General features: G+C 37.0%; 1 protein-coding gene across 1 annotated transcript in view; it reads right to left on the bottom strand.

Annotated features, from left to right (window-relative positions):
- Nucleotides 1-864: 864 nt before the first annotated feature.
- Nucleotides 865-23,040, bottom strand: part of LOC106837535 (L-lactate dehydrogenase C chain) — a 38,003-nt gene continuing 15,827 nt past the window's right edge. The window contains exons 4-7 of the mRNA XM_014851146.3: nt 11,859-12,032; nt 9,895-10,012; nt 5,219-5,342; nt 865-1,133 (exon numbers count right to left, since the gene is read on the bottom strand). Coding sequence (XP_014706632.1) covers nt 969-1,133; nt 5,219-5,342; nt 9,895-10,012; nt 11,859-12,032 — 581 coding nt within the window. The 3' untranslated portion in view covers nt 865-968. The remainder of the gene's footprint in view (nt 1,134-5,218; nt 5,343-9,894; nt 10,013-11,858; nt 12,033-23,040) is intronic.

Raw genomic sequence — 23,040 nt, 5'->3', positions numbered from 1 at the left:
CACTCGTCCTGTCGCAGTCGAATTTATGCATTACCTTAGTCCTGATTTCTTAGTTTTTGTCTCATTGTATATTTCCTATAGCTGCCTTAAATTCTTTGTGGAATGAAGGAAATATTATATATATTTGATATACGGTATATATTATATATTTATATATATATAAATCAGAAGAAGCACTTGCACTCTTACCTTGGGCACCAAGGGGGAAGTACCAATTGACTGCTGTCAAGCATTCATCAATACTCAATCAGTTAGTTGAGGTAGCCTAAACACGCACCGTGAGATAGTTGAGGAGCAGTGTGTCATATTGACCTCAACCATAACACAGCAAACATAGTAATAGCCTACTGAACGAATGACCCAGGGGCTGGTCATTCAACAGAGACAGCAAATCAACTACTTCAGTTTAAATGAATTAGTATAATACTTGCAGGGTTGAAGACACTTCATCTAACTTTCTCATACCATAGTTATATTTCTATTTTTCTTCTGATATACATGGTCTTAAACATAAGCACCTAGTAAAGATTACACATAGACCCAGGAAGCTAAGGAAGCAATAGAAAGTGCATATGCTGCTGCCCGAATGGAAGAAAGCACAGGATGGAACTTCAGTACTAGAAAAAGTGCTTGTTGTTCTGTGGGAAGAATCGTAAGTTCTATATTACAGTAGATTATTATACATATTCCACTAAACCTGAAGGCAGCTCTCCCATATATGACGCCCCTCAGAAGTACAACTTACATCTGCACAGGCTGGGCATCGTTAGAACAGAGCTATAAGAGATTCACAAAGAGAAGAAATCTCTTTACCATTTCCTTTTTCTAGCCTTGAGAGACTGGAGTTATGTCATAGGTCTCCAATGTTTTTTTTTTATTTTTTACAGATCAGATGATAACACTTTTAAAATGTAAAATATACGGTCTGTAGCCTTCGGTTACAGTCAACAGTAGAACACTAAAAGGCTTTAAAATTGCAGGTCTTTTTGGACATCCCAGAGTGTGCTTGCACTCTTCCTGAAAAGGGCCTCCTCCTCAGAATTCAAGTTAACTTTCACAACATCTGAGACACCATTTCGCCCCAAGATACAAGGGATACTGAGAAAGATTTCTTCTTTTATTCCATATAAGCCCTAAAAGGCAAAATTAGATTATTATTATTCAGCAACCTGATATGGAAAAGCAGCTATGCCAGAGAGCTTCAGAATAAGAGTACATCAGAAAGAACCACTCGGGGTGGGGCGGTGGGGTGAATGTCAACAAACCAAGAGCATCCTGAAGTCATCTGACCATGTGGAACTTGTGTCCAATGACATGAAGAACAGGAGGCCTTCAGAGTGACCAAGGTCATCTTTCTCGCCATGGGGAAGGATGCCATGCAGCCCTTCATGATGCCACTTTATCTGAGGAAGGACTGTGAATCAACAGCCTGGGTTTGGTGTGAACTAACAAGGGAACAGTGAAGGCTGAAGCAGGAAGTGGCTGGGAAGGCTCAGAGCCCACAGGCGCTACTCAGTCAAGCTTCCCTCTCACCAGCTCCAGGGCTCTCCTCGGGAGCTCAGGGTGTACCCCTTGTTCATGTTTCTCTCTAGTCACCCACAGAGGGACTCCCTGGCCACCTCCTCCACTGCAGTCCAGCTCGCTCATTTTGGAAGCACTTTATACTTGACTTCATGACCTCCATAAGACCAGCCACATGTCTCCCCCTGAGGGCCCCCTGCCAGGCTGTACTCACGTTCACTCCACTTTGGTCTGTGCCTGGCCAGGAAAGGCCACTGTCCCGCCAGACCATCAGCCCAAATTCCATTCCCGGCCAGCCTCCAGCTCCAGTTACACTCACCTTCCCTTCCCTTATCCTGTCCTTGGTCAGTCTGTTGCCACCTCTGTGTAACTTTGGGAGCTTCAACATGAGCTGCTGGGGTCGGGTGGCATCAGGAACAAGGCCACTGTGGCTGAAGAAGAAGCCCCTCTGATTTTCTGCTAGTGTCTTGGAAGTTTGTTTCCCTCTACTTTCTCTGTCTCTCCTCCTTCTAGAAGGGGCTTCTCGGACTAGAACTGGAGAAGGCGTGTCCATCCTGTCATGGCATTTAGGGCTGCTGGGTGGGCTGGAAACAATGGGCCCTGACCCCTAAGGCCTGGCCTGGCCCTGTGTTGACCATGACCTGCTGCCATCGGCTCAGCATACCCTTTTCCCTTTAAGCCTCATGCCTGGTTGGCAGTATGACCCCTGGATGCACTAAAATTTGCTCTCATTTGCTCTTAGACTGGCCGTGAAGTGCTAGGTTTAAAGATAATTCTCTGACAAAAAATACAGTTAATATATTGATGTGAAATAAACTCTGCACTTTTATTTATTTGCCGAAAATGTGAAATAATAAAAATGAAGTCACTGGGGAAAAAAAGAATCAGTGTACACAAATGATTCTGCTCTTAATGTCAAATGTGTAAGTATTTCCTATACAATATAACTTGTCCATTGATGAGTAAAGGCTATGAAATCACCCTATTAGTCAATCTCTTCTCAGAGCACTCAGTGGACACCTCCCTATCTTTTCCTCAGGAGCCTCTAGGGGTAACTGCCTATTCTCCCACAGCCCCTGTGCATCCTCAAAAGAGGAGGGATGTGTGGTACCCATTGTGTACTCCTCGTGGTCTCTTCCAAACCATTAATCCCCTACTCTCTTAAAAAAAAAAAAAAAAAACCCCTATTTTTTTGAGGCTCATCGTAATCAACTCTGTTCCCCTTTCTAATGACCATCTACTAACCTCTAGGTTATTCCAGCTCATTCATAAAAGACTTTGACACCTGGCTTACCATCTTCCCTCACTATCCCAATTTCTGGCATTATCTTTGGTGATTTCATTGTCCATGTGGATAAATCAACCAATTCCCTTACTTTCTAGTTTCTTGACTTCTTTAGCTCATGGGACCTTCTCCTCCCACCCCAAATATCCCACTCTGGACCTTGTTATGGGTTCCTCCATATCCAACTTAGATTCCATGATTCATCATTCTTTAACCCTTTGGCCACACCCTAAGACCTCTTGCCTATTTCAATTTTCAGTTTTTATAAATATTTCTTAAATTCTTTATTACTCATTTTCTTTTTATAATTTATTCATTTGAATGTAGATCACATTTAAGGACAAAGGTCTTGAATTTGTCTGTGACCCTTGACCAAGTCAAACTCATTTTTAACATGCATACAAGCCAAAGCTACATCTCTCTCTCTCTTCCTTTCACACCATGCAAGTAAAACCCAAACCCAGATGAATTCAGCTCTCTGCTTTCTCCACTCCTGTGCTCAGATCCCTAGAGAAAACTATACAGCAAAGCTGATCTTTGACTTATGTTACAAATTAATGCTTAGCAACCTCAAATAAGCATCTACCTGACAGTAACTCTGCCCTTTTTTGGTCAAGTTCTATTTTTCACTGTCTATAAAGATGATTTCAAATTTGTTCAAACATCTGACTTTTCTATACCTCCCCTGACTCTCAGTAGATGATTTTGTCTTCTTTCACTAAAAAGAAGGCATCAGATGCTTCGGATGCCAAACTTAGAAATCTATATGATTCATTACCTATCCTGTCTTTGTTATCTCCTATTTCAACAGATAGCTCTCTCTTCTCCTTTCTAGGGCTAATACCTTCACCAATGCTCTGGATCCCATCCCCTCTGCTTATTACTTCTATCTTCAATATCTTCTTTACCATCAACATCTTATCTTTAAAACAAAACAAAACAAGTTTGCCTTGCCCTGATTTTCCTCTCCAGTTACTCTTCTCTCTCTCCTTACCTTCCCAACCACACACCTCAAAAGAGCTGTTTACACTTTCTTAATTTCCTTTCTACTTCAGAGGTTCTCAACCAGAGGTGATTTGGCCTCCCAAGGGACACTTGGCAATATCTGGAGACATTTTTGATTGTCAAAACTAGCAGAAAGGGGTATGCTATTGGCATCTAATGGGTAGAGGCCAGGGATGCTGCCAACATCCCACAATGCACAGGACAGCGCCCCACAATGAAGGATTATCAGTATTGCCAAGGTTAGCCCTGTACTCCAGTCAGGCTTTCATTCCTATGCAGTAAACAGTTCCTGTTCAGGTTATCAATGACTTCTGTCAGTTTATCCTCCTGGCATTTTTAATCCTCAATTTATATGATTTCACAATATAAATCAACAACAGAAACCAATCCTTTCATCTTTAAAGTATCCTCCTTTCTCTTGGTTACCATGATTCCATGTTCTCTTGGTTTTTCTTTTAATTCTCTGGCTGCCACTTATTAGTCACCTTTGTGGACTCACACTATAAACTCAACTTTTAATATTGGAATTCCTCAAGACTCAATCTCAATCTGTCTTCTCACTTTATACACTCTCTTTAGGCAAGCCCGTTAAAATTCATGGCTTCAGTTACCATGTGTAAGGGATGTGTTGTCTTTGCCTGTCCAACATCTCCTCCCCTTTTTTGTTGACAGGACCTCTCTTTTTATTTTGGAAACTCTCTCTGTAAACCAACAGGTATCACAAGACTGGACTTGTGATCCTAGAAAGGCCAATTATGAAGAAATTAATAATGGACAAGGGAGAGGCAGGGTCCTGATATTACAACTCTTAAGCCTACAACTGCTGCAGGCCCTCTTTGTTACCCCATGCAAAAAGTCCACATGAGACTGAAGCCAATAGAGTGAAAAGATGAGCCAAGAAAACGGAAAGAAAAGACAGCTCTGGTGACAGTTTGAGCACCTGGATCAGGCCTCCTTGTCATTGCAGTTACAGAGCCAATATATTTTCTTTTTTGCTTAAGCTAGTTTGAGTTGGCTTCTGTGGCTTTTGTTCCCTTTGTTTGGAATATTAGTCCAGCCTTGCAAAGTAACTCCTTCTCATTATTCTGATTAGGTCACATTAGACTTCCTTAGGAGGTCTTCCCTAACCATCTCCCGCGCCCCCTCCCCAGGGTAATTAAAGTCTCTTCTTGTATACTCCCAGCACTTGGTAGTTTGTCATCATAGCACTCACCACAATTTGTTGTTATGTATTTACTTTTGTAATTGTTCTATTAAGTCCATTTCCTTCATGAAACTATGTTAGGTCAGGCCCCTGTCTTTTTTGTCACCATGATAGCCTCAACATCTTGTATAAGGCCTGACACATAGTAAGGACTCAACAAATATTAAAGGAAAGATGAGAGATGAATATTCAACTTAACCTACCTTAACCATAGTGGAAACTGGATGCACTCTTCGAAGATTTTTCAAAATTGATCCTACTAGATCTGTCACAGATAGTCCAATGGCCCAAGAGGTGTACCCCTTCAGCTTGATAATCTCATAGGCACTACAGTTGTAAAATGTTAGAAAATCAAATTCATGAGAAGCCAACTTAGAGAAAACATAGTATTTTTCAAGCATCCATTTTGAAGCAACCTACATGTCAAGGTCACTCTATTAAAATTTTCTGAGATTTCTTCTGGAAATTATTTATGAATAGACAATAAAAGTTTCTATATTCTCTCATAAACTTCATTATTCACTTTAAATAATAATTAATTCACCCTTTTTTTATCATAAAGGCAGGAAAGTAGGGCATATGTGCCACTCAAGATAAAACTAATTTTAAATTTTTTGTATTGTTGCTTAAATATCCAAAAATAGAATCTGATCACCTTGAAAGTTAGTATACATATCTCACTGACCACTGAAAATTGTTACTAGGGTGCCAATGTAACTTTTATATAATTTTAAGCCATGTGTACATATTTTCCCTAAGAATATATCATTAAATTAGCAATATATGGAAATATGGGCAAATGTTCACGATACATTTTTCAAAGGAAAATAGCACAGTCCTAAACATTATGCAATTTTTTTTCCTGTGGAAGATTCACCCTGAGCTAACATCTGCTGCCAATCTTCCTCTTTTTGTATGTGAGCAGCTACGACAGCATGGCCACTGACAGACGGGTGGTGTAGGTCCGTGCCCAGGAACCGAACCTGGGCTGTCAAAGTGGAGAATGCCAAACTTAACCATTAGGCCCCTGGGGCTAGATAATATTCAACAAAATACTAGCAAACCAAATCCAGCATATTAAAAAAATTATGCACCATGACCAACTGGGATTTATTCCTTGATTGCAAAGATGGTTCAACATACCAAAATCCATCAGTGTAACATACCACATTAACAGAATGAAAGGGAGAAAACTACACTATCATCTCAATTCATGCAGAAAAATCATCTGACAAAATTCAACATGCTTTCATGATTAACACAGTCAAGAAACTGTGAATAGAAGGAAACTACCCCAACATAATAAAAGCCATATATAAATATCTCACAGTCAAGATCATACTCAATGGTGAAAGACTGAAAGCTTTTCCTTTAAAATAAAGAACAAGGCAAGGATGCCCACTTTTACCACTTCTATTCAACATAGTATTGGAAGTTCTATCCCGAGCAGTTAGGCAAGAAAGAGAAATAAAAGTTATCCAAATTGGAAAGGAAGAAGTAAAAGCATCTGTGCTTACAGATGACGTGATCTTATCCACAGAAAACCCCAAAGATCACACACACACACCTGTTAGAGCGAATACAGGAAGTCAGCAAAGTTGCAGGATAAAAAGTCAACATAAAAAACTGCATTTCCATATGATAACAATGATCTGAAAAGGAAATTAAGAAAACAATCCTGTTTACAATAGCATCAAAAAGAATAAAATGCTTAGGAATCAACTTAACCAAAGAGGCAAAAAACTTGTATAATGAAAACTACAAAACATTGCTGAGACAAATTAAAGAAGACACAAATAAATGGGTACACACCCATGCTCATGGTTGGAAGACAATATTATTAAGATGTCAATACTAGCCAAAATGGTTTATGCATTCAATGCAATCCCTATCAAAATCCCAAAGATATTTTTTTTGCAGAAATAGAAAAACCCATCCTAAAAGTTACACGGAATCTCAAGGGGCTCCAAATAGCTAAAACAATCTTGATAAAGAAGAACAAAGCTGAAGGACTCACACTTCCTGATTTCAAAACTTAATACAAAGCTACAGTAATCAAAACAGTGTGGTACTAGCATGAAGACAAATGTATAGACCAATGGAATAAAATAGAGAACCCAGAAATAAACCTACATATCTATGGTCAACAGATTTTCAACATTCCACTGAATGGGGAAGGGACAGTCTTTTTAACAAATGGTGCTAGGAAAGCTGGACATCCAGATGCAAAGGAATGAGATTGGACCCTTACCTAACACCATATAGAAAAATTAACTCAAAGTGGATCAAAGACCCTAAATGTAAGATCTAAAACTATGCAATTCTTATATGAAAACATAGTGCAAAAGCTTTACAACATTGCTTTTGGCAAGAATTTCTTAGATATAACACAAAAGGCAACAAAAGAAAAAATAGACAAATTGGACTTCATGAAAATTTTGAAATTCTGTGCATCAAAAGATAGTATCAACAGAGTAAAAAGGGAACCCACAGAATGAAAGAAAATAATTGTAAATCATATATCTTTTATGAAATTAATATCCAGAATATAGAAAGAATTCTTAAAACTCAACAACAACAAAACAAACAACTCAATTAAAAAATGGGCAAAAGACTTCAATAGACATTTCTCCAGAGAACATATACAAATGGCCACAAAGCACATGACAAGATGCTCAACGTCACTAATCAACAAGGAAATGCAAGTCAAAACTACAATGAGATACCATCTCACACCCATGAGGATGGCTACTATTGAACAGAAAATAACAAATCTTTGACAAGGATGTGGAGAAACTGGAACCCTTGTGCACTGTTGGTGGGAATGTAAAATGGTACAGCTGCTGTGAAAAATAGTATTGTGGTTTCTCTAAAAAGTCAAAACCGAATTATCATATGATCAAGCAATTCGACTTCTGGGTATATACCCAAAAGAATTGAAAGCAGGGTCTCAAAGAGATATCTGTGCACTCGTGTTCATAGCAGCATTATTCACAATTGCTAAAACATGGAAGCAACCCAAGTGTCCATCAAAAGATGAATGGATAAGCAATATGTGGTATACGCATACAAAGGAATACTATTCAGCCTTAAAAAGGAAGGAAACTCTGCCATATGTTATAACGTGGATGAACATTATGCTAAGTGAAACAAGCCAGTCACACACAAAAAATACTGTATGATTCCACTTAGACGAAATTCTTAGTGTATTCAAAATCATAGAAAGTGGAATGGTGGTTGTCAAGGCCTCAGGAGAGGGGTTTGAAATGAGGAGGGATTGTTTCATGGATATAGAGTTTCAGTTTTACAAGATGAAAAGAATTACAAAATGGATGTTGGTGATGGTTACACAACATCATGAATGATTTTAATACCACTGAACTATACACTTAAAACTAGTTAAGATAGTAAATTTTATGTTATGTGTATTTTACCAAAATAAAAAAACTGGAAAAAAGAAAATAATAAATTCATTAAGATAAATGTGGAATATTAACCATAACAGAACAAGGTTATTAGCACTGTATATTATGTAACCCTTGATCTGTGCGTTGCAGCAGGGCTAGAAGATGGGGAGCAAGCATGTGGATCCTGAGGGCTATGTGACAAGAACTATATTAAAACTCCTGCGAAGCACAGGCAGCAGCTTTCCTGTGCTGGGTGGTCTGCCCTCATCCCTTCGACTCAGCGTGCCCACACAGTGACGGGACCTGGAAGCTACACCTGAGCATTTGCAATCCTCCCAAAGAAAATGCTAATACTCTAAGCTGTTTTCTATCCAGTATCCTTTCCACCAAGCTGGATAAACTTGATGCTCTCTTAAGGCCTATGATGTCCTGCTAGTTTGACAGTCTGAACTTCAGACCACTGTTGGTAGCCATGTACTTTCCAAATTTTACTTTTTATAATTGTGGCAAAATTTGCCATTTTAACCATTTTTAAGCACACTGTTCAATGGCACTATGTACAGAAACACTGTTGTACAACTATTACCACCATCCTCTCCAGAACTTTTTCATCTTCCCAAACTGAAACTCTGTACTCATTAAAGGGTCATGTGCTTTTATGATCAGGAAATAAAATAATTTTTTTAACTAAAAGGTATTTAGAGAGTAAAAACTCACCAATAATGACTTTTTTGTTATATTGTGTGCCTATTTAGTCTCTGCCCTAATTCTTATATATTTTTGTAAGGTTGTTATCACAAAATATACATACACCAGACTTGTGGCTTTTGTAGCTTTAATATTCCAGTTTTGAATATCCAAAAGTGATTTCTAAGTTCTATAACTGCTACTAACATGTAACTTGGCTAAAGCATGAAGGAGAAGCACGTGTGCCCTTAAGGCCGAGGTATACAGAATCAGACACTTCATTTATAAGTGAATCTAGTTAACATCTGATCATCTGCATCAGCTTCATGTTTCTTTTCATCAAGTCATTGTCAAACACTTAATAAGTCCTCAGTAGTGTTCTAAGCATTTTACATGTACCAACTCATTTAGTCTTCATAATAATCCTCTAAGGTAGGCTCCATTATGATCCCCATTTTAAAGATGAGGAAACTGAGCTTATGACATTTTAAATAACTTCCCAATATCACATCACTAATAAATGGTGAAGCCAAATTTCAACCCTTTCACTATGCTGTGTCGCCTTCAAACACGTATGAGTTCTTATGAAACGATAAATACATTTTCCCTTTGAAAAATGCCCCTCAAAGAAAGCTATGCATGATCTAAGTCTGAATTTTGGGATTTTTCAGAAGGTTAGTTATTTACCTCACAAAAAGCAAAGCTCAACTATAAACTTTTCGTCTGCAAAATCTGTTCTCAAGGCTGATCATTGAGGCATTAAGAAATTGAATGAGTACTGTTACCTTCCAACAACTTGTCTGTGGATATTCTTCCACTGGCCCGTGTCTGAATCAGTCCCTAATTTAGGGTCTAGAGTTTTCAGGGCAACGCCAGCAACGTTCACGCCACTCCATAAGGGCACTGAAAGAAACAGACCTCAGGATGAGCTCTTCTTCCCAAGACTGCATCAGTTGTTTCAGTTCAGTGGGGTTTTTGAAAATAAAGTTAGGTTACTACCTTATATCACATATAAAAATAAGTTGCAAAAGGACAAAAGAGGGAAATGCAAAAAGTAAAATTATAAACTGTTAGAAAAATATGTAGTAGAATTTATTTATAATTGTGAGGTACAGGAGGCATTTTAAAGCAAGATACAAATACAGAATCCACAAAGAAAAGCACTGACAAGAAAAGATAAACTATTATAAGTAAGGAAGAAAAAAAAACAACAAATTAATACCATACTTCTCAAAGGTACGAAAGGGCTAAGGGGGAAAAACTGTCCATCTAGAATCTCTTTATCCGGTTAAACTGTCACTCAAGAATGTGGTGAAACTGAAACAACTTCCCACAAACAACACTGACAGGAGGAAGAAAACTGAATCCAGAAACAGGCGTTAGATGCAGGAAATAAAGGTAAGCAAGAAAACTGGCAAACGCACACAAACAGAAAGAGGTGCTGACCACTCCAATAATAAGAACTGTAACTGCTCAGGGGGATACAGAAACAGGATGAAGCCAGAAAAGCAGTTAATAATTACACATATGACAGAAAGAGGGTGATCAAACTTAAAGCATTCTAAGGTCTTTGTATTGCCCCAAAGAAGAATAGACACTAATTATTTTTGAGGTCAAGTATGAATGTTAAAATTTATAGGTAACCACTTACAAAATGAGCGTATAATCCCAAGTAGTGGAGGAAATTTAACTGATCCATAGAAAGCAGAAAAAGAGAAAAGAAATAAACGAAAATCTCACTAAATAGAATATTAAACATATTTAAATTAATACTAATCAGAACATACTGATTTATAAAAATAAAATCACAATATTATTATAAGAAATTAAAACATATCTGGAAAAATTATTTGTAATGACTTTCAGGAGGAAGAGCTGAGTTAAGACAATAATACGAGTCAACAGGATCACGTTAAGGCACTGGTCCAAGAAGTATTTGTCCAAGTCAAACTGACAGTATTTATTATACTACGACCTTTGCAGTATAAAGAAGAGAGAAGGGCTTGTTAAATGTTTTGAACAAACAAATAAATGAATGAATGAACAAATGGTCCTTATTCTCAATGAGTTTATTGCCATAATGGAAAGAAGATTTACACATATGACACAATTAGACAATATTATAAGAAGTATTAAGTTCTAATTATGTAGCAGAGATTAAATGTTTAAGTTCAGAAAAGAAAAAGGTTGGTATGGCCTAAGTAATAGCTTAAATCACATATTATATAATTTATTTATATGAAAAGTCTGGAATAAACAAATCTATGTAGTCAGAAAGCAGATTAGTGGTTGTCTGGGGCTAAGGTGGGGGTGAGTGCAGGAGTGGGAGTTTCTTTTTGGGGTGATGAAAATGTTCTATAATTAGATTGTGGTGATGGTTGCACAATTCTGTGCATATACTAAAATCCAATGAATTATACACTTTAAATGGGTGAATTTTATGGTATGTGAAATATATCTCAATAATGCTATCTTAAAAATCACATTAAATGAAAGTGCTCCAGATAAGAGAAACATTCATTGATTTTTTAAAATGCTTATATGTCCTATGCACTATTTTATGAGAGGGAGCTAAATCAATGATGCAAAAGACTGAAAGTAAAGAACTAGAAAAAGATACACCAGGGAAGTCCTAATAAATCAAAAGTTGTGCAGCTGTATTACTATCAGAAAAAATAGACTTTAAAGAAAATAAGTATGATTAGAGATAAGAAGCGTGATTATACCACGACAACAGGTTTACACTTACCACTAGAATCACCATGCTCTCCGATGATCCAGCCATGGCAGCTTGTGGGATGGACACCCAACTTCTCTCCAATGAGGTAACGGAAACGTGCAGAGTCTAGATTACAGCCGCTTCCAATTACACGAGTTGCAGGTAACCCACTCAGCTTCCAGACCACATATGTCAAAATATCCACTGGGAAGGACAAGTTTTTGTTATAAAAAGATTCAGAAATAACTTCCTTTTATAATTTGCTTTCCTGAATAGATAGACCAATTGTCTTCGGGTCAAATACAGATTTATTACAGAGTTCAAAGTGAAGCAAATCAACAAAGAAACATGGATAATCTCTCACACAGGTTTTAAAAAGGTTAAAATATTCACTATTATAATTTTAAAACAAAATATTTCTCTTTTCAGATAATGTATGTGTCTATCTGTATATTTAATAATCAATTAATTCTACCTCCTTAATATCATCTAGATTTTTCTTCTCCATCACCACAGCCTCATCTAAGCCATCAGCATCTCCCACCTAGAATAAGGCCCCATGCATGCCCAGGGCTGCATGCAGGTATGTGCATGCTCAGGAAAATCATCAGAAAATCCTAACTTTAGCTCTTTCTGACCTTGAGGGTCTGTGAAAGTAGGAAGTGAAGGCTAAGGCACAGTTTTCAACTGCCTGGCTGGGTGTTGAAGGCATGCCCCAACATGTACACAGAGCCCTCTAGCAAAGACTGGGAAATATTTTTTGGTTCCAGTTAAGTTCTATCTAATCATTAGCTGACCACTAAATAAATGGGGAAAAGACTACTATGGCCACATATAACAGAGTACAGACTTTATAGAATTAGTTCCTAAAAGTCATGAAACAAACAAACAACAACTACAGCAAGCATCAATAAAAACAAACCCTGGGAGGAGAGAATTACATTTACAGAGTTTTCATATTCTAAGTTTTTAAATGTATAGTTTTCAACAAAAATTACAAGGCATGAAATAAAAAAGGAAGTAGGAACCATACAAAGGAAAAAGCAAGAATAGAAACTGTCCCTGAGGAAGCCCAGACATTGAACAACTAACCTATCTTCAAGTCCACTGATTCTTTCTTTTGCCTTCTCAATCTGCTACTGAGCCCCACTAGTGAATTTTCATTTCAGTTAAGTTTTTTCAATTTGAGAAGTTCTATTTAGTTCCTTTTTATAATTGCTATCTACTTATTAATATTCACTATTTGGGGAGACATCAGTCTCATATTTCCTTTAGTTCTTTAGATATGATTTGCTTTAGCTCTTTAAACATAGTTGAAATAGTCAATTTAAAGTATTTGGTAAATTTTTGTTCAATTACTCTGGCTAGAACTTCCAGCATGATGTTGAATAGATGTGGTGAAAGCAGGCATCCTTGTCTTATTCCTTATCTTAGGGTAGAAACCATTTAGTCTTTCACCATTGAGTATGATATTTCATAAATATCTTTTATCAAATTGAAGAAATTTCCTTCTATTCATAGTTTACTGAGAGATTCTTTTAAAAATCATGATTGGGTATTGAATTTTGCTGAATGCTTTTTCAGCATCTATTAACCCTTTCATCATTATATAATATTCTTCTTTGTCTCTAATAACAACTTTAGGTGTTAAAGTATAATTTCTCTGATATCAGTAAAGCCACTCCAGTTCTCTTTTCTTTCCTGTTTATATGAAATATCTTTTTCCATCCTTTTGCTTTCAATTTATTTGTATCTTTAAATCTAAAGTGAGCCACTTGTAATTAGGCAAGAAAAAGAAATAAAAGGTATCCAAATTGGAAAGAAGTAAGTAAAACTATCTCTATTTGCAGATGACATGATCCTATATATAGAAAATTCTATAGAATCCACAAACACACACAAAAATCTATTAGAGTTAATAAATGAATTCAGTAAAGTTGCAGGATATAAGAGCAACACAAAAATCAGTTGTATTTGTATACACTAGCAATGAACAATCTGAAAATGAAAATAAGAAAATTCAATTTACAGTAGAATCAAAAATAATAAAATATTTAGGAATAAATTTAATCAAGGAAGTGCAAGACTTGTACATTGAAAACTACAAAACATTGCTGAAAATAATTAAAGAAGACAAATAAATGGAAATACATCCTACATTCATGGATTGGGAAAATAACTATTGTTATGATGGCAACACAAAGCAGTTACAGATTCAATTCAATGCCTATCAAAATTCCAATGGGCTTTTTTGAAGAAATGAAAAAATGCACGTGAAATCACAAGGGTACCTGAATAGTGAAAACAATCTTGAAAAAGAAGAGCAAAGCTGAAGGATTCACACTTCCTGATTTTGAAACCTACTATAGAGGTACAGTAATCAAAACAGTATGATACTGGCATAAGGAAAGACATCTCAACTAATGAAAACGACTTGAGAGTCCAGAAATAAACCCACTCACCTATGGTCAATTTATTTTAGACAAGGGTGCTAAGACCATTCAAGGGGGAAAGAATAATCTCTTCAGCAAAGTTGTTGGGACAACTGGACATCCACATGCAAAAGAATGAAGCTTGACCGTTATCTCGCATCATGTACACAGTTAATTCAAAATGGATCAAAGACCTGAATATAAAAGCTAGAAACACAGGGATAAATCTTCATGACCTTGGATTTGGCAATGATTTCTTCAGTATGACACCAAAAGCATAAGTAACAAAAGGAAAAATAGATAAACTGAACTTAATCAAAATTAAACATTTTTGTGCATCAAGAGAGTGAAAATAAAACCAACAGAATGGGAGAATATATTTGTAAATCATGTTATCTGATAAGAATCTTGCATGCAGAATATATAAAAAACTATTATTACTCAACAACCAAAAGACAAACAACCCAATGTAAAAATGAACAAAGAATTTTAATAGATGTTTCTCCAAAGAAAATATACAAGTGGCCAACAGGCGTTGAAAAGGTGTTTGACATCATTAGGCACTAGGGAAATTCAAATCAAAACCACAACAAGGTAATACTTCACATCCACTAGGATAGCTAAAATTTAAAAATATAGAAAATAACAAGTGTTGGTGGGGATATGGAGAACTGGAACATTTATACATTACTGATGGGCATGTAATATAGTACAGCCACTATGGAAAACAGTTTGGCAATTACATACTAACTAAAAATGTACCATATGACCCAATATTTCCACTCCTATGTATATACCCAAAAGAACTGAAAACAGGTGTTCAAACAAAAATTAGTACATGAGTGTTCATAGCAGCACTATTCACAATAGCCAAAAAGTAGAAACAACTCAAATGTCTGTCAACTGATGAATGGATAAATGCAATGTGGTATATCTATGCAGTGGAATATTAATCAGCCATAAAAAGGAATGAAGTACTGATGCATGTTGCAACATGGATGAAACTTGAAAACATTAAGTGAAGAAGCCAGACACAAAAGGATACATATTGTATGATCCTATTTATATTAAAAAAATCAGAATAGGCAAATCCATAGACACAGAAAGCAAATTAGTGTTTGCCAGGGGATGGAGGAGGGGAATGGAAAGTAACTGCTTAATGGGCACAGGGTTTCCATTTGGGATGATGAAAAAGTCTGAGCTCTAGACAGTGGTAGCAGTTGCACAAAATAAAATGTTCTTAATTGCCACTGAATTATACATTTTAGAATGGTTAAAATGGTAAATTTTATGTTATGTGTATTTTTACCACATTAAAAAAATAGACTTTAACTAAAAAATTATTACTAGAGACAAAGAAAGACATTATATAATAAGGGGTCAATAGATGCAGAAAAAAGCTTTTGACAAAATTCAACACTCATTCACGAATAAAAAAATAAAACTCTTTGCAACTATGAAGAGAAGGGAATTTCATAAAAAACTCACAGCAAACTTCATTCTCAATGATGAAAGACTGAATGCTTTCCCCATAAGATAAGGAACTAGGCAAGCAGGTGCCCTCTCAACTCTTGTTGTGTAAGGGTGTCATGGACACACACCACTAAGACCAGAGGGCATAGCTATAAATAGTGTTTATTGGAGAACCTTAGAAGCAGAGAAGTAGGGAACCATACTCTGTACACTGAACCCTAATTATTCCACAGCATAGGTTAGGCGCAGATCTTCTGTATACAAAATGGCCAAGCACAGAGAAGCCTCTGTTGGCTGGCAACCTGGATGTTCTCTTGAAACTCCTCCAAGAGCAAGAATGAGCACCCCCCACACACACCAACACACTGTTACATATCCATATGTTAGCTTTAGAGAGGGAAGGGAACCCCTAGTCTCCTTAAGTAACAAGAAATTTATCAAGGAATAGCTGGGTCCAGGAACAATGGTAAGGAGTATGCATTTCCAAGGCCAAGGTCTACATACCAAGGGCCCTAAAAAGAACCTGCAGGCCAGGAACGCTAACATCAGCTTAAGGACTTGCTGTCCCTCCACAGGCTGGCTCAGTTCAGCTGACTCAGCTCTCTGTTAAGCTACCAACAGGAGGGAGGAAACAGGCCTCCAGGGTCATGCAGATTTGTCTCTTGTCACTACCTATATTCACCATCACACTGAAGGTCCTGACCAGTGAAACGAGGCAAGAAAATAAGAAGGTCTTCAAGTTGGAAAGGAAGAATTAAATCTAGTAAAACTGTGTTTGCAGATGACATAATAATGTACAGAGAATGTACTAAGAATTTAAAGAGAGTTACTAGAATCAATAAGTGAATTTAGCAATGTTACAAGATACAAGGTCAATACATAAAAACCCATAGTATTTCTATATACTAGCAATAAACAATTAGAAAACGAAATATAAAGAACAATTCCTTTTATAGTAGCATCAAAAATATGGAATATTTAGGGATAATTTAACAAAATTTGTGCAAGACCTATACTCTGAAAACTATAAAACATTGCTAAAAGAAAATAAAGAAGACATAATAGAGATATACCATATTCATGGATTAGAAGACTCAATGTGTTAAGATATCAATCTCTCCAAACTTATCTATATATCTAACACAATATCAATTAACATTCCAGTGTGTGTTTATACAGAAATTGGTAAGCTAATTCTAAAATTAATGTAGAAATACAAACAATATATAATATCCAAAGTAATTTTAGAAAAGTAGAACAAAGAGAATTTACATTAACTGATTTAAAGATTTAGTGTAATGAATATAGTATGGAAATAACAAAACAATATAACAATATATATGGAGATCAATGGAAAAAATAGACAATCCGGAAATAGACCCACATACATAATAATTTTCAACAAAGTTGTCAAAGCAATTCAAATGCAAAAAAAGTATTTTCAACAAGTGTTGCTACAACAACTGGATATCACTATTGAAAAAATGAACATGGACACTTACCTCACATCAAACACTAAAATTAATATGAAGTGAATCATAGTCCTAAATATAAAAGATAAAACTATCAAACTTATAGAAAATAATATAGGAGCAAATCTTCAGACTTAAGGAAGGCAAAGGTTTCTTAGCTAGGACCCAAAAAAGCATGAAATATAAATAAGAAATTGACACACTAGCCCTCACCAAAATTAAAACTTTACTCTTCAAAAGATACTATTAACATCAAGAACACAAAAAGGCAAGCCACAGATTGAGAGAAACTATATGCAATATTTATATCTGACAAAGGGACTTGTAGTCCATATATATAAAGAACTTCTTTAATTCAATAATTAAAGGACAAAAGATCTAATTTTTAAATGTGGGCAAAATATTTGAATAGACCCTTCACAAAAGAAAATATACTAATAGCCAATGAACACATGGAAGGATGCTTAACATCTTTGATAATCAAGGGAATACAAATTAAAGTCATAATGATAATGGAATGTCTAGAATTGAAAAGACTAATGACACTAAATGTCAGCAAGAATGTGAAACAACTAGAACTCTCTTACAGTGCTGACAGGAATGCAAAATGGAATGATCACTCTGAAAAATTGCTTGGCAGTTTCCAATAGAGTTAAACATATACCTATCATATAACCCATCTATTTTACTCTCAGGTATTTACCGAGAGAAACAATGACATATATTCACGCAAATACTTATTCACAAATGTTTACAGTAGCTTTATTCATAATAGCCAAAAACTGGAAATAACCTAAATATCTATCAACAGGTGAATGGATAAACAAATGAGTATTTAAAATGTATAAACAAAAGAATCACTACTCTTCATCAATATAAAGGAACAAATCACTGATACACCCAACAACATGGATGAATCCCAAAATAATCATGCTGGGTGAAAGAAGCCAGACAGAAAAGACTGCATTCAATATGATTCATTTATATAAAATTCCAGATAAAGGAGCCAGAGGTGGAATGAGGGATGCAAAGAGATACAAGAAAACTTTGAGACGTAATGGAAATGTTCTTATCTTGATTATGGTGGTGGTTTCATGAGTGACTACATCTATCAAAACCCATTGTGGAGTAATGTCATCAAGGCCAAATAAGACATACCTCATTTGTAAGCCCCCCAAGCCCCCGTTTACAACAACAATTTGGCATCTATACATGGACAAAAGTGCCTTTGCATGAGCTGTGGGATCCAGCACCATTTGCCAGGGGAGCCGGGAGGAGCCTCTCCCACCCAAGTGTCAGGTAATAGGCATACAGCCCTCAGTCCAGGCTGTGGATGCCGCAGTGGCCTATGAGCCAGCTCCAGCTCCTCTTGGCTGCAGTCCAGGAGCCCCTGGAGAACATGTCTTAGACAATCACCCACAGACAAGACAGCCTTTGTGGAAGTCCAGGTTTCCAGCAAAGAAGTTCCAGCACATCACTGGAGCAAAAAAAAAAAGTGAGTTTGGATGCGTTGGAGAGGATAAGAGGAACAGTTTGACTTTACCTATATCATTCCTCTCTCAAGGCAGCATGGCTCCATGCCCTTTATGGCCCATGGTTACTCTCATGGGGGAAAATGAGAACGTGTGAGTAAGCATCCAGCTTCCCTAGGTGTGCAGATCACTGTTGAAGAGACCCACTTCTCTCTCCTCCGATCCAGAGCACAAAGTCCTAAGCTGCATGACTGGGGGAGGGAGGAGGAAGAAGATGGGACAGCGGCAGACAGAAATCTCAGAGAACATTAAAGGGATGTGGATTCTACCAACTGTGTCTGGACTTCATCAGGATGCCCACTCATGAGCCACTGGGGATGCCTTGCCCACAGATCCCCACAACTAACCCATGGGCACCCCCAGCATTCCATGGACCTCCCCCCACATGTACCCCCTGTAGCTGGCTCCCTGTGTGCACTATGAATGGCAACAAGTGAGAGTTTTGGCAAACAGCCAGCAAACACAGGGGAAAAAAAGGCAGAAAGCCAGTCTGAGTTTGTAGGTCAGGGAGAGACCACAAACTTAAGCTTTAGCTATGTCCATGGGAAAGCAAAAGGAGGCTGTCAGCACCTGGTCTACTGCACTGAGGGTTGAGAGAAGGCATACAGGTTTAAGAATTCTGCCACAACAGGGAGTAAGAAGCATAGAGTAGACATATACATAGAATGTCTGAGAAAGCCTCAGAATCCCTAGCAGGGCTGACAGAAGGTATTTCTCACCTGATGTCGGCTGGTAAAGACTGGAGGAGGTGACTACTACTTTGAACACAAAGACAGCAACCCAAGACTTCAAGAAACATGAAGAATCAAGGAAACGTGATACCACCAAGGATCACAATAATCTTCCAGTAACCAACCCCACAGACACAGAAATCTGTGATTTATCCAATAAAAAATTCAAAATGGCTGTTTCAAGGAAGCTAAATGAGCTACAAGAAAACCCAGGGAGCCAGCCTCATGGCCAAGTGGTTAAAGTTCCGCGTGCTTTGCTTTGGTGGCCCAGGTTCATGGGTTCAGATCTCAGGCATGGATCTACTCCACGCATCAGCCATACTCTGGAGGCACCCCAAATACAAAATAGAGGAAGAATGGCACAGATGTTAGCTCAGGGCAAATTTTCCTCACCAAAAACAAAGTAAAAAAGAAAACACAGAAAAATAATTCGATGAAATCAGGAAAACAATACACGAACAGAATGAGAAATTTAACAAAGAGACAGACATCACAAAAAAGCACCAAATTCTAGAGCTGAAGAATGCAATCAAAGAAATGAAAACTGCAATAGAGAGCATCACCATCAGAATGGATCAAGCAGAAGAAAGAATCTGTGAACTAGAAGACAGGACATTTGAGGGGCTGACCTGATGGCATAGCTGTTGTTTGTGCAGTCTGCTTTGGTGGCCCGGGGTTCACCAGTTCAGATCCCGGGCACAGATCTATGTACCGCTTATCAAGCCATGCTGTGGCAGGTATCCCACATATAAAATAGAGGAAGATGGGTACAGATGTTAGCTCAGTGCTAATCTTCCTCAAAAAAAAATAAAATAAAATAAAAATTACATTTAAAAAAAAAAAAGAGAGGACACTTGAAATTATCCAGAGAAGAACAGAGAAAAAAGGAAGAAAAAGAGTGAAGACAGTCTATGTGATCTATTAGATTTCACCAAAAGAAAAAATACGCACATTATTGGAGACCCAGAAGAGAGGGAGAAGGGGGCAGAGCTTCTTTAAAGAGATAATGGCTGAGAACTTGCCAAATCTGGGGAGAGATTTGGATACCCACGTCCATGAAGCTCATGGACACCAAACAGACTCAACTGAAAGAGAGCCTCTCCAAGACACATTGTTAAAAAAACTGTCAAAAATCAAAGACAAAGAGGGAATCATAAAAGCAGCAAGAGAAAAGCAGCTTATAATTTACAAGAGAGCTCCCATAAAGCTATCAGCAGATTTCTCAGAGAAACCTTCCAGGCCAGGAGAGAATGGGATGGTAAATTCAAAGTGCTGAAAGAAAAAACTGCCAACCAAGAAAACTCTATCCAGCAAAGTTGTTGTTCAGAAAGGAAGGAAAGATAACATTTTTCCCAGACATACAAAAGTTTAGGAGATTATCATCTCTAAAGCTGCCTTACAAGAAATGCAGAAAGGAGCTCCTCAAGCTGACATGAAAGGATACTAATTAGTAACATGAAAATACACAACACACTGGTAAAGAAAAGCATATAGTCAAATTCAGAACACTCTAGTACTACAATTTGGTGGTATATTAACTACCTAATTCTAATAAGTCAAAGGACAAAAGTATTAAAAATGACTATAACTACAGTAATTTGTTAATGAATACACAATATAAAAAAAGGTAAATTGTGACATCAAATCTAAAAAACAAAACAAATGAACAAACAAAACAAAACAGAAACAGACTCATAGATACAGAAAACAAACTGGTGGTTGCCAGAGGAGAGGGTGTTGGGCAAAATAGGTAAAGGGGATTAAGAGGTACAGACCTCTAGTTATAAAATAAATAAGTCTTGGGAATGTAAGGCACAGCATAGGGATATAGTCAATAATCCTGTAATAATTTTGTATGGTGATACATGGTAACTAGACTGATTAGTGGTGATCACTTCATAATGTATATAAATACTGAATCACTATGATGCACATCTGAAACTAATATGATGCTGTATGTCAATTAAACTTCAATAAAAATGTTAGAGAATGAATAAATAAATTATGACATCAAAAACTTAAAAGGGAGGAGTAAAAGGGTAGAGTTTTTGTATGTGATCAAAGATAAGTTGTTATCAGTGTAACATAGACGGTTACATCTATAACATGTTTTATGTATGCCTCATGGTAACTACAAACAAAAACCTAGAGTATATAGGCAAAAGATAAAGAGAAAGTAATCAAAGCATACTACTAAGGATAGTCACCAATTTACAAAGGTAGGCAGCAAGAGAGGAAGAAAGGAACAGAAAACTAAAAAACAGCCAGAAAACAATTAATAAAATGGCATTAGTAAGTCCTTACCTATCAATAATTACTCTAGATATAAATGGATTGAATTCTCTAGTCAAAAGGCATAGAGTGGCTGGATGGATTAAAAAACCACCACCCAACTATGTGCTGCCTACAAGAGACCCACTTCAGCTTTAAGGACACACAGAGGCATGAAGTGAAGGGATGGAAAAAGATATTCCTTGCAAGTGGAAAGCTAAAGAGAGGAGGGGTGGTTATATTTATATCAGACAAAATAGACTTTAAGCCAAAAACCATAAAACAAAGAAGATCATTATATAATGATAAGGGGTCAATTCATCAAGAAGATATCACAATCATAAATATACATGCACCCGACATCAGAGCACCTAAATATATTTAGCAAATACTAACAGATCTTAAGGGAGAAGTACACAACTATACAATAATAGTAGGGTACTTTAATACCTCCACTTTCAACAATGGATAGATCATCCAGACAGAAAACCAATAAGGAAATGTTGAACTTGAACTATACTTTAGACCAAATGGACCTAACAGACATATTCAGAATATTAACAGAACATTCTACCCAACAGCAGCAGAATACGCATTCTTCTCAAGTGTACACAAAACATTCTCCAGGATAGATCATATAATAGATCAGAAACAAGTTAGCAAATTTAGGAAGATTGAAATCATACCAAGTATCTTTTCTAACAACAATGTTATATACTAGAAATCAGTAACAGTGGAAAACTGGAAAGTTCACAAACGTGTGGAAATTAAACAACACACTCCTGAACAACCAATGAGCCAAGGAAGAAATCAAAAGGGAAATCAAATTAAAATTGAAACACAACATGGCAAAATTTATGGGACAAAGCAAAGGCAGTTCTTAGAGGGAAGTTCATAGCATTGAATGCCTACACTAAGAAAAAAGAAAGATCTCAAATAAACAACCTAACTTTATACTCAAGGAAACTAGAAATAGAAGAACAAACTAAGCCCAAAGTTGGCAGAAGGAAGGAAATAACAAAGGTCACAAAGGAAATAAATTAGGGACAAAACAGACAATAGAAGAGACTGACAGGGGCCGGCCCCGTGGCCCAGTGGTTAAGTTCGCACACTCCGCTGCAGGCGGCCCAGTGTTTCGTCGGTTCGAATCCTGGAGGCACATGGCACTGCTCATCGAGCTATGCTGAGGCGGCGTCCCACATGCCACAACTAGAAAGACCCACAACTAAGAATATACAACTTTGTACCGGGGGGCTTTGGGGAGAAAAATGAAAAAAGTTAAAAAATCTTAAAAAAAAAAA

The sequence above is a fragment of the Equus asinus genome, chromosome 20 (assembly GCF_041296235.1).
Source record: "Equus asinus isolate D_3611 breed Donkey chromosome 20, EquAss-T2T_v2, whole genome shotgun sequence".
NCBI classification, from domain to species: Eukaryota; Metazoa; Chordata; class Mammalia; order Perissodactyla; family Equidae; genus Equus; species Equus asinus.
The sequence above is the reverse complement of the archived record's forward strand: the minus strand, read 5'-3'. Positions and strand labels throughout refer to the sequence as shown.